The sequence below is a fragment of the Mycteria americana genome, chromosome 20, assembly GCF_035582795.1.
Source record: "Mycteria americana isolate JAX WOST 10 ecotype Jacksonville Zoo and Gardens chromosome 20, USCA_MyAme_1.0, whole genome shotgun sequence".
In the NCBI taxonomy this organism is placed as follows: domain Eukaryota; kingdom Metazoa; phylum Chordata; class Aves; order Ciconiiformes; family Ciconiidae; genus Mycteria; species Mycteria americana.
The window spans coordinates 2300412-2315404 of NC_134384.1; the positions used below are offsets into that span (position 1 = coordinate 2300412).

General features: G+C 51.7%; 1 protein-coding gene across 2 annotated transcripts; it reads right to left on the reverse strand.

The window, feature by feature from the left end:
* Positions 1 to 178: 178 nt before the first annotated feature.
* Positions 179 to 13200, reverse strand: LOC142419202 (complement component receptor 1-like protein). 2 transcript variants are annotated; one of them, XM_075521914.1, is made up of 15 exons: positions 12990 to 13199; positions 11963 to 12148; positions 11152 to 11248; positions 10429 to 10511; positions 9281 to 9472; positions 8667 to 8849; positions 7918 to 8103; positions 7688 to 7781; positions 7227 to 7321; positions 6649 to 6834; positions 5846 to 5942; positions 5123 to 5205; positions 3975 to 4166; positions 2602 to 2625; positions 179 to 2358 (listed from the first exon to the last, which is right to left on the reverse strand). In XM_075521914.1, the coding sequence occupies exons 1-15, from the start codon at positions 13057 to 13059 to the stop codon at positions 2315 to 2317; spliced, it is 1812 nt and encodes a 603-aa protein (XP_075378029.1). In that variant the 5' UTR covers positions 13060 to 13199; the 3' UTR covers positions 179 to 2314. The 2 variants fall into 2 exon arrangements, with proteins under 2 accessions (XP_075378029.1, XP_075378030.1); XM_075521915.1 differs by lacking the exon at positions 6649 to 6834 and having other exon boundaries at positions 12990 to 13200.
* Between the last annotated feature and the right edge of the window lie 1793 nt (positions 13201 to 14993).

Genomic DNA, 14993 nt, shown 5'->3' on the forward strand with positions numbered 1-14993 from the left:
ACCCGACCCTGGCTGCTCTAAGCCTCATGCAAGCTGGCGTCATCCCTTGCTGTTGGCTGGAAGAATAAAAATCCACAGACAGGACTTTCTGATGTAGGAGCAGCCGCAGCAACCTCCGGCTCCCCACCTCACATAGCGGAGGATGCTTTCTGAACCACAAACAGGCGGCAAGACCTACGTTACTCAAGTCTTTTTATCCCTTTTATTGACAGAGAGCTTCCAATATTTACATATCCAACATTTATACTTCCGTATTGCCCTTGATTGATTACACTCAGATTATGAAGTAAAATCATGTACAACTCAGTTACAAACACAGTAGATAAACCGTCTTCAATGGGAAATTTTGGTGACCGCACCCATAAACTATGTCCCAGCATTCACGGTTCCTTCCATTTGTTTGCAGGGCGATCATTTCAAGCTGATCCCTAAATCAGGTGTTAAATCATTTAGAAAAACCACTCTGGGCTATGCAGTAGGCAGAATTGTGTTGGGATTAAAATAACAGAACAGAGCACAACACTAAGCTACAAGGCTTTACATTTGCGCTCTGTTTATCTAGTCGCTCACAGGGCTTATGGTAAGAGATACATAAAAATAACCAACAACGTGCAAGTGCTTGTTCTGCAAGACTGGCTTCTGAAAACAGTATCTCATGGTGCCCCAGTGACAGTTGAGCAGGATAGTGCTCTGAGGGGAAGGGAGAACTTTGTGGGTCTATTTGGAACAAGACTAACGCATTGATGGAAATGGCTATTTGTGTTTTTCCCTCTAATCAGATGCATGTTCCTGTTAACAGGAAAGCACTGCTGAAAATACAGAAATAAAAACCATGTAGTAGACATTGCGAATACTTCCCGTTCCCAACTGCGCATCATGAGAAGCTCACAGATGGGTCATTTACCTCTGCATCAGACAAAACCCTGAACCTCAAAATCTTGCTGTACCAGCAGCTAGAAGTCCTAGCGTCGCAAGCTGGCTTTAGGCAATAGCTGAATACAAGTTTAAATCCTGTCGGTTTTGTTTCCCTTATAAATAGGATTCCCAGGAAGCCTTCAAATCTTTACTCCATTTTACAAGATGCTACATACCTCTTTAGCTTATTAAATGGTCATTTAGCGAGGCTCAGTTAAAACCAGGAAAGGACACCAACACCACAATGTGGGCCAAACAGCCAAAAAGCCTTTTCAGTGCCAATTCAGACAGCAGTTCCTGCCATCAGAGTCGCCCCAGGCAGGTGGCATTTGAGCAGAAAGTGAAAAGGTTCACACACAGCAACTTTCTGATGTTTGGTGGCATCTGCCAAGACACCTGCAAGTTCTGCATTCGGCCCGGACACCACCTGACTGCAGATGAGCTCCGCTGCCCCCGAGCACCCACCCAACTGGGTTCCCCCCGGGGCTTTCAGCCCACCGAAAGCTTCACCGCTTCGAGAGAAGCGTTGAGTCACTCCAGAGACAGGAAGGCTATTTCCGCAAGGTATTCACAGAAAAGCCTTCATGTGATACAAAGACAGTGCCAGGACTGAAGACTTTCAGCTGAATAATACTAATTTTAGTACATACAGGAAGAGTCAGACTAGTAGCTCTTTGTATTAAGGCATTTAAATTTTTTTCTCTCCAGTAAAATTACTGGTCTGCAAGGATTGCTATTTGCACAATGATTCAGACTTGCCTTGAAGTAACACCTTCAACTGCACTTTTATATGAACGCTTTCAATGCTTTCAGTACCCACAGATAATACTCAACTTATGCATCCTCTTTGTACCAAACTTAATTTTTTCAAGTCTGTATCACTCACATGAAGACATTCACCGTTAATCTGCTTGGCAGCAGCAGCACTTTCCACCTCAGGACACTTAAGAAACCCCTGAATCCTGATCAGGACCAGGCACAACATGACCTTAGTGGGGCTGAAAAACTGCACATGTGGAGGTACCCAAAGTGCACAATTTTCTTGAGCCTATTCTATTGCAGCGCGAAGATCTTTGGCATCATTGCAACTTAACGTGGAGATAACTGCACTTCATTTCTAAGCAGCGTTCTCAGCTGGGTGGCCGAGAGCCGCCCATCTCATCCCAGTCCCGTGCACAAGCTGCTGCGTCCAACGCAACGCTCAGCTGCTGCAGCTGCGGCCAAAGTGTGAGTGCTTCGTGGGCAGTGGCAGGGAGCATCTGGGCTTCATCATCCCAGGTTGGTTGGTTGATTGCAGATTCAAGGCCAATTTCACAGGAAGGAAAAGCAGAGCACTGGGATCAGCATAATCAAGTCCAACATGTCTACAGGTGCCTCCCTGCTGTGCCCGTTCCCTAATCTAGATGTTCATAACCAGCATTGCCAGGAGGAGGGGGAAGATTCCTACAGGAGACAAATAAGAAGCTTCAGCCTTCACTCCAAACATACTCAACTATCTTTCCCCTCCCTGGTCCCCTTTACCTTCCCCCCACTTTTCACAGCATGATCTTAAAGCAACAACAATATAAATCTGACAGCAGACTCCAGTGGAACGCTTTTAAGCTTATTTCAAGCACAACACACAGCAGACAGTAACAAAGATAGGCAAGAGCACGGTACAGGGGTTCAGGAATATGTATTACTTACCAACAATGATCATGTTCGCTCCACCTGGAAAGGAAGCAAGCCAAAACATGAAACTCAGCACCCATCCAGCACAGTAATTCATCAAACTACACAACATGCAGGATCTCAAATCAGAACCAATGCACATGGAAGACAATCCAAGGAACACACAGAACAGGGTCCCTGCACAGCCCAACTCCACAGATGTTTATCTGTTAAAACACAGATGTATTTACCAGAATACATTTCTACTAGCCTGCGGGTCCATGCGCAACCTAGTCACGCTCTTTTGGCTCTAGATTTAAACTGAAGCTGTTTCAGGAAGCATTGAAGCCTTACTCCTTAGCAGAATTACCGATTTGAGGATTCACAGAGGAAGGATGAAATAGGTATTTTGAAGACAGAGGAGGCAGCAAGACAGACAGAGGAGATAGTCACCTCTGCATTCAGGAGTAGGCTTGCTATGAGGATATTGCACCTAAGGCCTCACAGCATGAGTTCGTATTAAAATAATGATTTTTACAGTTGATTGAATTAAGAAGCGCAAGTAAGAGCAGCCCAAGCCCACCAGCAAGGCAGCTACACCAGCACAATCCCAGATATTATCTGTGCAGAGTTTCTCCCTCTTACTTTCACAGTATGGAGATGCTGTATCCCAATCAACTCCATTTCCAGATTGAAAACGTTCAGAAATGTGTGGTGAGTTCTGAATTCACTCATTCTGATAGGAGGGGTTCACCCAAGAGATGAGTAACCCAGCACACAATCTGCATGAGTTATCCTAAGCAATGCCGTAAACGCACGGGAGTGTCTGCCTTGCGAGGGATGCTCGGCCTCGGTTGGTCCACTCCATCGCCCTGCCCTTGGTCCTCAAGTCAAGGGCAGCCTAAGGCCACCCCAGGCTCTCCCTTGAAGAGCACGTCTCCTCCTGCCACACCGTGTTGCACCATGCCTGCCTCTTCTCTTCATTGCACCTCTCTCTCTGCGTCAGCTAGGTGAGGTTTAGGGCGTGCTGGGGGTACCACTCGGCACCCCTGGAACAGCCCCTGCCGCCTCGAGCCCCGTGATCGAAGGGAAGATCAAAAGGGGACAGCGAGGGACGGCAGCCGGGGCACGGGGCAGCTCAGGCGCTCAGATGGCCGTTGCCTCTCCCTCTCCTCAAAGCAATAGCAGGATTGCACCCGTCAGCACAAGCCCATGGAAATGTGCTGCGTCCCAGTTTGATAACAAATCCAACGGCAGAATCAGATAACTGCGTGGCACCTTTCTGTCCGACCCGTAGCACTGCCTGTCTTTTGCCAGAACAGAATGTTTGGCAGCCCATCAGGAAAGTACAGATGAGGAGAGGGATGAGAAACAAAGTAAAAGAATAAGGAGAGAAAGAAAACATTTACTTTTGCAGTCAGGGGCTGAACGACTCCATATTCCATTGAGGTTATCATGCGTCGTACAGTGAATCACGGCATCTCCAATAAGAGTAAAACCTTTGTTACAGCTGTAAGTTACAGCCGTGCCAAAGATGAAGTCTCTATCCCCATTCATGACCTGTCCATTCTCGATCACAGGAGGTGGTAAACAGGCAATAACTGCGTCGGAAAGCAACAGCAAGAAAATGCAAGAACATTTCCATCGAATATGAAATGGAGGTCTAGCTACCAAAAAAAAAAACCAAACCACAAAAACCACAACCCAAACAAACAAAAATAATAAAACCCAAAGAAAACACAGGGAAGCAGCCTTAAAGCAATCATCTCAACCTAAAGTCTTGAATGCGCCTTATAAATTTGGAACATTTTCCAGGGCTCTCTTAAATGGATAAATGGTAAAATGGCCAACCAGCATCTGTTGTCCAAGAGGAGACCCTACAGAAGAGGCCTTCTGGAGGCAATAAACCTGGTCTGTCTCACCAAGCGGTTTGGGACCCCCACCTACCGGTGACACCACTTCCTACCTTCGCTGTGCTAACGAGGACGAGGCCAGAATACCTATTACAGCAGCAAACCATCCTAACTCTCAGCAGCTGATGGTCAGGCCCATCCCACGGGATGCTAAAAAAGCCCAAAGAGCACCAACAAAACTCTTAGCATTTCTTTCCCCTTTGAAAATTGACATCTGGGATGCGCAGTCATGTCCAAGGCATCCCAGTCCTGGTCAAGCGCGGTCCTCGATAAACAATTCAGCACCAGTCGCCCGACGGAAACACAACACGAGCGATGCAGCGTCCGCACCAGGCTGGCAGAAAGCTTGCCGCGTGCCTGGGCTGGGCAATACCAACAAACAGCCTCGGGAGCTGCTTTTCTCATGGATCTGACTGCAGAGCTGCTGCCAACATCCACAGATCCTCTTAGGACTTCATTTGCATTCCCAGCTCCACCGAGAGTGCTTGGTTGGGGAAGAGGCAAGGAGTCAGTCTCAGGACAGGCTAATGTAATTTGCATTCGGTGCCAAGAAGAGAGTATCCACCTGCCGTTCCCCAAACTACCAGAGATACCGTAACAGCTTTGAGGAAGAGATGCACACAACACATTTAAGATCCGCTTACTGGCACAGTGTGGAATGTTATCCCAATCAACTTCACTGCCTTGAAGCACACATTGCGCAGTCGACTTGCCAACTAATCGGTACCTAAGAAAAGAAAAGAAAAACAGCTCGCCCTCCTCTAAAATACAATTTTCTCAATACCTAAAGAAATGCAATCTATGACGCAGCTAGAGGAAATGCAATACTTGCAGCAGCTGGATACAGGCTCACAGGAGCGCGAGCAAGACGGCATCCCCACCCCGAGTCTGTTCAGCCCCGTGCTGTGCAGTGCTAGATCCAAACAGCAGCTTATTTTCTGAGCAGAGCCAGGTGTCACTGACCTACCTTCACCGCTCCCTTTCCCTCTCGCCCCGCTCCCGGCATCCCCAGGACCCCGCAGCCCTCTTTTCCCAACACCCCTTCGCTAAGACGTGGACAGCCGGACCCATCGCACATCAGCAAACGCCAAATGACTAGCGAGCGCTGGCAGGAAAGGAATGAAGTTCTTTGCAAAGCAGCCAAAAAGGAACCTGCAAAGACCACGCTCTCATGCCCAGAAGATAATCTGTTGTGATTATCAACAGCAAGAGCAGGAGAGAGCCTGACCCCCACGGCTCCCCGCTCCAAACACCTCTCGCCGTGCCGTGCTGGCCAAGGAAACGGCCCCCAGATATTAAAAGCCTCCGAGTCTCCCACGGGTGCTGTCTCCCAGCCTCAGCTCCGACAAGCCTGGGCCAACGCTTACCCGACGTTACAGCTGAAGGTTACTGTTGCCCCGAACAGGAGATCGGTCGTGTACTCAAACCTGCCATTCATGATGTCCGGTGGACCGCAGGGCTTTCCTGGAAGGGCAAGTGATCAGCGTTAGCCTTATTTTATGGCATGATAGTGAAAGGCAGGTGACGGTGCTGTTCAGTGTCGTTACAGACAAATTGACCATTTATTGAACTTCCCTCGTGAGCAAGTACCAGCACTTTCAGAAAACATACAAGACCACATCAACTTTGCAGAAAATGAAAGTTAGAACACAAACAAAAAGCAAATAATAGCACAAATAAAGCTAAGGACAAATAAAACAAGCCAAGGTTGATAGGCTTACTGAGAAAGGAGACTGATAAAAGAGACCAGTGGACTCAGGGCAGAGGTCTTGGTCCGTAGGGAAGGGCACGACGGAGAAGGGGACAGGGAGGGACCCGCTGACCGCCCCAGGGCCAGGACAGGTCCATTACCATGGGGACAGCAGAATCCCATGGCCTTTTCCACACTGGACCTTGTTTCTGTGCAAATACATTATAGCATTTGCACTATAGCACCAGGTGGTAAAGTAATTAAGAAGGGCAGAGATCATCTCCCAGAGATTAGCGTTTCTCAGCGGAAAGGACAACCCCAGGCAGGCAGGCAGGGCGAGCGCTTCTTCTCAACTGCGCTAACAACAGGAACCCGGGGAGCGTCCTTCTCAGCCGTGCTGAACCGTGAGCGGGGTCTGGGGTGCAGCAGGGGATGCACCCCCCCGCCCCCATCCCAGGAGCCCGCGAGGGGGGAACCCACCGATGCAGAAGTCGGGGTCCGCCGACCAGACGGAGTTGTTGTCGCAGGTGACCACGGGGGACTTGCCCCCGGCCAGCTTGTACCCCGGGCGGCACTTGTATCTCAGCTTGGTCCCCTCGACGTAGGGCTCCTCCAGGGGCGTGGGGGGCTCCGCAAAGGCAAACCTCGGCGGCTGCCCGCAGTAACCTGGGAAGAGGATGATGGCGGGGGGCTCGCCTTAGCCCTTCCCCTCGCAGCCGCAGCCCCAGCCCCATGCCGCCCAGGCCCCCTTTCCCATGTGGCCCCACCCCCGCGGAGCCCCATCCCCATGCAGCCCCTCGCCCCCCATGGCCCCGCTCACTCCAGGCGCCGGGCAGCGCCAGCAGCGCAGTGCAGAGCCCACGCAGCGCCATGGCCGGTTCCGGTGCCGACAGGCCCAGGAGGCACCTAAGGCCTCACAGCATGAGTTAGTATTGAAATCATGAATTATACAGTTGATTAAATTAAGAAGCGCAAGTAAGAGCAGCCCAGGCCCACCAGCAAGGCAGCTACACCAGCACAATCCCAGATATTATCTGTGCAGAGTTTCTCCCTCTTACCCCTCTTAATTTCACAGCGTGGAAATGCTGTATCCCAATCAACTCCATTTCTTGATACCACACATATCGCAGAAGATGACCCCTTTAATTCATACCTAAAGAAAGAGAAGTTTAGTACTTTCCAGAAGACAACCCAGAAAGGGTTCTTCCCCCGCCTCCCCACCACTGCAGGCAGGCATGTTATTAACCAGAAGTTGTCCCTGCTATGAAATGGGATCTGGCCACATCAAAGCCACTAAATAAGGGCACTAATAAGAGCCAAACTGAAGCAGTTCACTGCATTACCAAGCACAAACATGTTGCCACATGCTCATTTCACTGAAGACATATTGTATGGTTTCACTGGAGACTTGCACCGGGAAACCGGGGGGGGGGGGGGGGGCGGGGGCGTGGATGTTACTGCCTGTGATCGCTGTCTTCTGACCCCCGAGTCCATCCCTTTTAAGCAGTGATCCACTCACCCAGGATGACAGCTGAATGTCACAACTGCCTCAAACAGGAAATTCTCTGGAATCACATCCCCGTTCTCTATCGTGGGGCGAGTACATTGCCGCCCTAGAGGAAAAGAAAGCAGCACGGGAATTACTGCAAACCCAGAGACGGGCATGACCCAAATTTCAGAGTAACATCTCAAGCATGTACAGATCACTTGCACAGTCAGTCAAGACAGGAGAGGAACAGAGACACTCACGTATACAGAAGTCTGGGTCTGCAGACCAAGTTGCATCACTCAGACAAGTGACAACAGAGGACTTTCCATCTGCTGCAGCATAACCCGGTTTACACCGATACCTCAGCTGAGTTCCGGCAGGAAATTTGTCAAGCGCAAACCCTTCAGTCTCAGCAAAAGGGAAGTGTGGGGCAGGACTGCAGAAGACTAACAATTGGAGACAAAAGCAAGGTTAGCTACAGCAGAGTACCCCAAGGGTCTGCGATAACAACAGCAAACCGCATGTTTTGGAGCGCACAACATTTTTAACCTGTCTGAATGTCAGTGACTGGGATACACTTTACATCCAACCCATGTAGCAAACAGCAGCACATATCACAGTTTGCTTAACCAGAGAAAAGACAGAGATTGGGTAGCATCTCTGCATCAAAGCTGCTCCTTCACTGACCACCAACCCAACCTGCAGGACCAGCTGAGCTCAGAAGCCAAACATCCCCAACAGGTCTGGAAGCTGGTGAAGCAAGCCTGTCAGGTGCAGAAGGCAGTTTTGTCTCTTCTTTCAGTGCACTTTTGGATCATTTGCAGTTCACAAATAAATAGCTTCAGGTCTAAATATAGAACTGGCCTGGGCTGCCCCGCCGAGGACCCAAGCCAGAATGCTCTGCAAGGGCATGGCTACAAGCGCACAAGGTTCGGAAGCTGATCTGCTCAGCAGCTCTTAGACCTACTTCAGTGCCACTGCTCAAGGAAATAAATTTGTTTGTACTCACTTCGGTCACATGTTGGCAGAGGTGGCTTCCACATACTGTCTGCTTCACAGGTAACTGTGCTACTACCATTCATTAAATAGCCAGGATTACACTCAAAGGTCACTGTATCTTTATACCTGTGGTCAGTGCCAAAGCCAGATAACCTTTTCCCATTTTTCACTTCTGGATTTTCACATTTGACCACTGGAAGTGAAGATAAGAAGAATATTTATTACAATAAGGAAAAGCCCTGCAGTGACACCAGAGGCGTTACACGAGAAGCTTACTAAGAGAACTGCCGTCCTTTCACTCTGAGAGAGGCAGGTCCCCAGTGGGGTATGAGTACTCCCTGAACAGAGACGTCATTAAGAAACTGCACAAGTGAGAGCTTCATTTTTCATTTGCAGGAAGCCCTGGGCATGGGCAGGGAGAGGGAAGCTTTCTGTGGGCTGAATAATCCGTTAAACCAAGCCCTGCCTCTGACTGCAACTTGGGAGATCACTGCATTAAGCTTTCTGGGAATCATTTTAGACTCAAATCGACCTCCTCGTGTTTGGCAGCCCATCAGGAAAGTACAGATCAGGAGAGGGATGAGAAACAAAGTAAAAGAATAAGGAGAGAAAGAAAACATTTACCTTTGCAGTGAGGGGCTGGACCACTCCATATTCCATTGAGGTTATCATGCGTCGTACAGTCAATCATGGCATCTCCAATAAGAGTAAAACCTTTGTTACAGCTGTAAGTTACAGCCGTGCCAAAGATGAAGTCTCTATCCCCATTCATGACCTGTCCATTCTCGATCACAGGAGGTGGTAAACAGGCAATAACTGCGTCGGAAAGCAACAGCAAGAAAATGCAAGAACATTTCCATCGAATATGAAATGGAGGTCTAGCTACCAAAAAAAAAAACCAAACCACAAAAACCACAACCCAAACAAACAAAAATAATAAAACCCAAAGAAAACACAGGGAAGCAGCCTTAAAGCAATCATCTCAACCTAAAGTCTTGAATGCGCCTTATAAATTCGGAACATTTTCCAGGGCTCTCTTAAATGGATAAATGGTAAAATGGCCAACCAGCATCTGTTGTCCAAGAGGAGACCCTACAGAAGAGGCCTTCTGGAGGCAATAAACCTGGTCTGTCTCACCAAGCGGTTTGGGACCCCCACCTACCGGTGACACCACTTCCTACCTTCGCTGTGCTAACGAGGACGAGGCCAGAATACCTATTACAGCAGCAAACCATCCTAACTCTCAGCAGCTGATGGTCAGGCCCATCCCACGGGATGCTAAAAAAGCCCAAAGAGCACCAACAAAACTCTTAGCATTTCTTTCCCCTTTGAAAATTGACATCTGGGATGCGCAGTCATGTCCAAGGCATCCCAGTCCTGGTCAAGCGCGGTCCTCGATAAACAATTCAGCACCAGTCGCCCGACGGAAACACAACACGAGCGATGCAGCGTCCGCACCAGCCTGGCAGAAAGCTTGCCGCGTGCCTGGGCTGGGCAATACCAACAAACAGCCTCGGGAGCTGCTTTTCTCATGGATCTGACTGCAGAGCTGCTGCCAACATCCACAGATCCTCTTAGGACTTCATTTGCATTCCCAGCTCCACCGAGAGTGCTTGGTTGGGGAAGAGGCAAGGAGTCAGTCTCAGGACAGGCTAATGTAATTTGCATTCGGTGCCAAGAAGAGAGTATCCACCTGCCGTTCCCCAAACTACCAGAGATACCGTAACAGCTTTGAGGAAGAGATGCACACAACACATTTAAGATCCGCTTACTGGCACAGTGTGGAATGTTATCCCAATCAACTTCACTGCCTTGAAGCACACATTGCGCAGTCGACTTGCCAACTAATCGGTACCTAAGAAAAGAAAAGAAAAACAGCTCGCCCTCCTCTAAAATACAATTTTCTCAATACCTAAAGAAATGCAATCTATGACGCAGCTACAGGAAATGCAATACTTGCAGCAGCTGGATACAGGCTCACAGGAGCGCGAGCAAGACGGCATCCCCACCCCGAGTCTGTTCAGCCCCGTGCTGTGCAGTGCTAGATCCAAACAGCAGCTTATTTTCTGAGCAGAGCCAGGTGTCACTGACCTACCTTCACCGCTCCCTTTCCCTCTCGCCCCGCTCCCGGCATCCCCAGGACCCCGCAGCCCTCTTTTCCCAACACCCCTTCGCTAAGACGTGGACAGCCGGACCCATCGCACATCAGCAAACGCCAAATGACTAGCGAGCGCTGGCAGGAAAGGAATGAAGTTCTTTGCAAAGCAGCCAAAAAGGAACCTGCAAAGACCACGCTCTCATGCCCAGAAGATAATCTGTTGTGATTATCAACAGCAAGAGCAGGAGAGAGCCTGACCCCCACGGCTCCCCGCTCCAAACACCTCTCGCCGTGCCGTGCTGGCCAAGGAAACGGCCCCCAGATATTAAAAGCCTCCGAGTCTCCCACGGGTGCTGTCTCCCAGCCTCAGCTCCGACAAGCCTGGGCCAACGCTTACCCGACGTTACAGCTGAAGGTTACTGTTGCCCCGAACAGGAGATCGGTCGTGTACTCAAACCTGCCATTCATGATGTCCGGTGGACCGCAGGGCTTTCCTGGAAGGGCAAGTGATCAGCGTTAGCCTTATTTTATGGCATGATAGTGAAAGGCAGGTGACGGTGCTGTTCAGTGTCGTTACAGACAAATTGACCATTTATTGAACTTCCCTCGTGAGCAAGTACCAGCACTTTCAGAAAACATACAAGACCACATCAACTTTGCAGAAAATGAAAGTTAGAACACAAATAAAAAGCAAATAATAGCACAAATAAAGCTAAGGACAAAAAAAACAAGCCAAGGTTGATAGGCTTACTGAGAAAGGAGACTGATAAAAGAGACCAGTGGACTCAGGGCAGAGGTCTTGGTCCGTAGGGAAGGGCACGACGGAGAAGGGGACAGGGAGGGACCCGCTGACCGCCCCAGGGCCAGGACAGGTCCATTACCATGGGGACAGCAGAATCCCATGGCCTCTTCCTCACTGGACCTTGTTTCTGTGCAAATACATTATAGCATTTGCACTATAGCACCAGGTGGTAAAGTAATTAAGAAGGGCAGAGATCATCTCCCAGAGATTAGCGTTTCTCAGCGGAAAGGACAACCCCAGGCAGGCAGGCAGGCAGGCAGGGCGAGCGCTTCTTCTCAACTGCGCTAACAACAGGAACCCGGGGAGCGTCCTTCTCAGCCGTGCTGAACCGTGAGCGGGGTCTGGGGTGCAGCAGGGGATGCACCCCCCCGCCCCCATCCCAGGAGCCCGCGAGGGGGGAACCCACCGATGCAGAAGTCGGGGTCCGCCAACCAGACGGAGTTGTTGTTGCAGGTGACCACGGGGGACTTGCCCGTGGCCAGCTTGTACCCCGGGCGGCACTTGTATCTCAGCTTGGTCCCCTCGACGTAGGGCTCCTCCAGGGGCGTGGGGGGCTCCGCAAAGGCAAACCTCGGCGGCTGCCCGCAGTAACCTGGGGGGAAGATTATCACAGAATCATAGAATCATTAAGGTTGGAAAAGACCTCTAAGATCATCTAGTCCAACCATCGACCCAACACCTCCGTGCCTACTAAACCATGTCCTGAAGTGCCACACCTACACATTTTTTGAAGTCCTCCAGGGACAGGGACTCCACCACCTCTCTGGGCAGCCTGTTCCAACACTTGACCACCCTTTCAGTAAAGAAATTTTTCCTAATATCCAATCTAAACCTCCTCTGATGCAACTTGAGGCCATTTCCTCTGGTCCTATGGCTTGTGACCTGGGAGAAGAGACCGACCCCACCTCTCTACAGCCTCCTTTCAGGCAGTTGTAGAGAGCGATGAGGTCTCCCCTCAGCCTCCTTTTCTCCAGGCAGAACAACCCCAGGTCCCTCAGCCGCTCCCCATCAGCCTTGTGCTCCAGACCCTTCCCCAGCTCCGTTGCCCTTCTCTGGACTCGCTCCAGCCCCTCAATGTCTCTCTTGTAGCGAGGGGCCCAACACTGAACACAGCATTCGAGGTGCGGCCTCACCAGTGCCCAGTACAGGGGCACGGTCACTGCCCTACTCCTGCTGGCCGCGCTATTGCTGATACAAGCCAGGATGCCATTGGCTTTTTTGGCCACCCGGGCACACTGCCCGCTCATGGTCAGCCGGCTGTCGACCAACACCCCCGCGTCCTTTTCCGCCGGGCACTTTCCAGCCACTCTGGAAAGATGGCGGGGGGCTCGCCCCAGCCCTTCCCCACGCAGCCCCAGCCCCAGCCCCCCGCGGCCCCACCCCCGCGGAGCCCCATCCCCACGCAGCCCCTCGCCCCCCGCGGCCCCGCTCACCCCAGGCGCCGGGCAGCGCCAGCAGCGCCAGCAGCGCCAGCAGCGCGGTGCGGAGCCAGCGCAGCGCCATGGCCGCTCCCCTCCCGGTCCTGCTGCCGCTCCTGCTGCCGGCCCCGCTCCCTCTGCCGGCCCCGCTCCCGCTGCCGCTGCCGCTCCTGCTGCCGCTGCCGGTTCCGCGGGGCGCGCAGGGCTGCGCAGCGCAGAGCGCGGCGACGCGGCTTTTTCCGGGCCGAGCGGGGGCCGGGCCATCCCCGGACTCTCGTCACGGCAGCGGGGCGGGGAGGGTTTTTTTCCGGCTGTTGAGGGAGCCGGAGGTAGCCTAACAGGGTAGCCTAACAGGGTAGCCTAACAGGAGCTGGTGGAAGGCCAGGGCTTACTTACAGCTGATAAGGGGGACTCAGGCTGGAACGCGGAACGTCTAAACAAGAATTACTGTCCTTGGGAGTAAAGCACATCCGGGAGAAGTATGTGAGCTAACTAAGACGTTTTGGGAACCATCTGAACCAACTAGCAGAAGCGTGATAAGAAGCACCCTCACGCGAACTGTCCCCATTATAACACTCAAAGTCACAGCCCTCGAGCTGGAGACCCCGGCCCAGGCAGAGACCCCTCACCTCTGAGCGTGCGCAGAATATTAAAGTAGCACTGTAGCTTTAAGTTGAAATAAGAGAAATGTAGACCAATGGAAAACTGCTTTGTGTAATTACTTATGCCTATGCATAGCTAGACTGTATAAATACTGTACCTGCGTGACCAAACTTTGTGCTAGCTTTGTGGAGCTGCCACCTAGCACCCATCTCTGCACAGACATGAAATAAAATACCTCTGCCCTGGGTGTATATTGGCGTCTCGCACACCGGGGAAACGACCTCACTCTCGTGGGATAACACAGGGACTTTGGGTCCACCGAGCCCCACGGGGTTGCGGGGCGGTGGCCCCGCAGTGGTCAGCCGGCGCGGCAGCTCCCACGGAGGCTCCCATGGTGCGGCCGCTTTCTTTATTGGGTACGGAATGCCGCTTAAGAACCAAGAAGCAGCAAAACGCAGGCGGCTGGCGCTGGGCTCGGGTCTCTTTCCCCTATTTCCCCATCGGCCTCTCCTGCCCGGCTCCTCACCGGCAGTGTGGGGCTGAGCGCTCCTGCCCCGTCCAGTGGGATGGGAGGGGTTCACCCAAGAGATGAGTAACCCAGCACACAATCTGCATGAGTTATCCTAAGCAATGCCGTAAACGCACGGGAGTGTCTGCCTTGCGAGGGATGCTTGGCCTCGGTTGGTCCACTCCATCGCCCTGCCCTTGGTCCTCAAGTCAAGGGCAGCCTGAGGCCACCCCAGGCTCTCCCTTGAAGAGCACGTCTCCTCCTGCCACACCGTGTTGCACCATGCCTGCCTCTTCTCTTCATTGCACCTCTCTCTCTGCGTCAGCTAGGTGAGGTTTAGGGCGTGCTGGGGGTACCACTCGGCACCCCTGGAACAGCCCCTGCCGCCTCGAGCCCCGTGATCGAAGGGAAGATCAAAAGGGGACAGCGAGGGACGGCAGCCGGGGCACGGGGCAGCTCAGGCGCTCAGATGGCCGTTGCCTCTCCCTCTCCTCAAAGCAATAGCAGGATTGCACCCATCAGCACAAGCCCATGGAAATGTGCTGCGTCCCAGTTTGATAACAAATCCAACGGCAGAATCAGATAACTGCGTGGCACCTTTCTGTCCGACCCGTAGCACTGCCTGTCTTTTGCCAGAACACCAACAAATTCCATCTCTTGGCAAACACCAATAAAGCGGAAAGGCAATTTTTACAGGTTCTGTATTAGTTGGTCCTATTATTAGGACCATTAATTTTGTCCCCATGTCAAAACAAAACAAGGAGTACAAGCCAGCGAACGCCGAGCGGGGAGCGGTTAGTTTAATCCTCTGAACTCCTTGCTGGAGCTGCAGCCTGTTTTTCTGGGTAGAGAATACGACCGGTGCAGGAATACTCGGGGTCGGCCAAGGGAAGGTTATACCTGGAGAG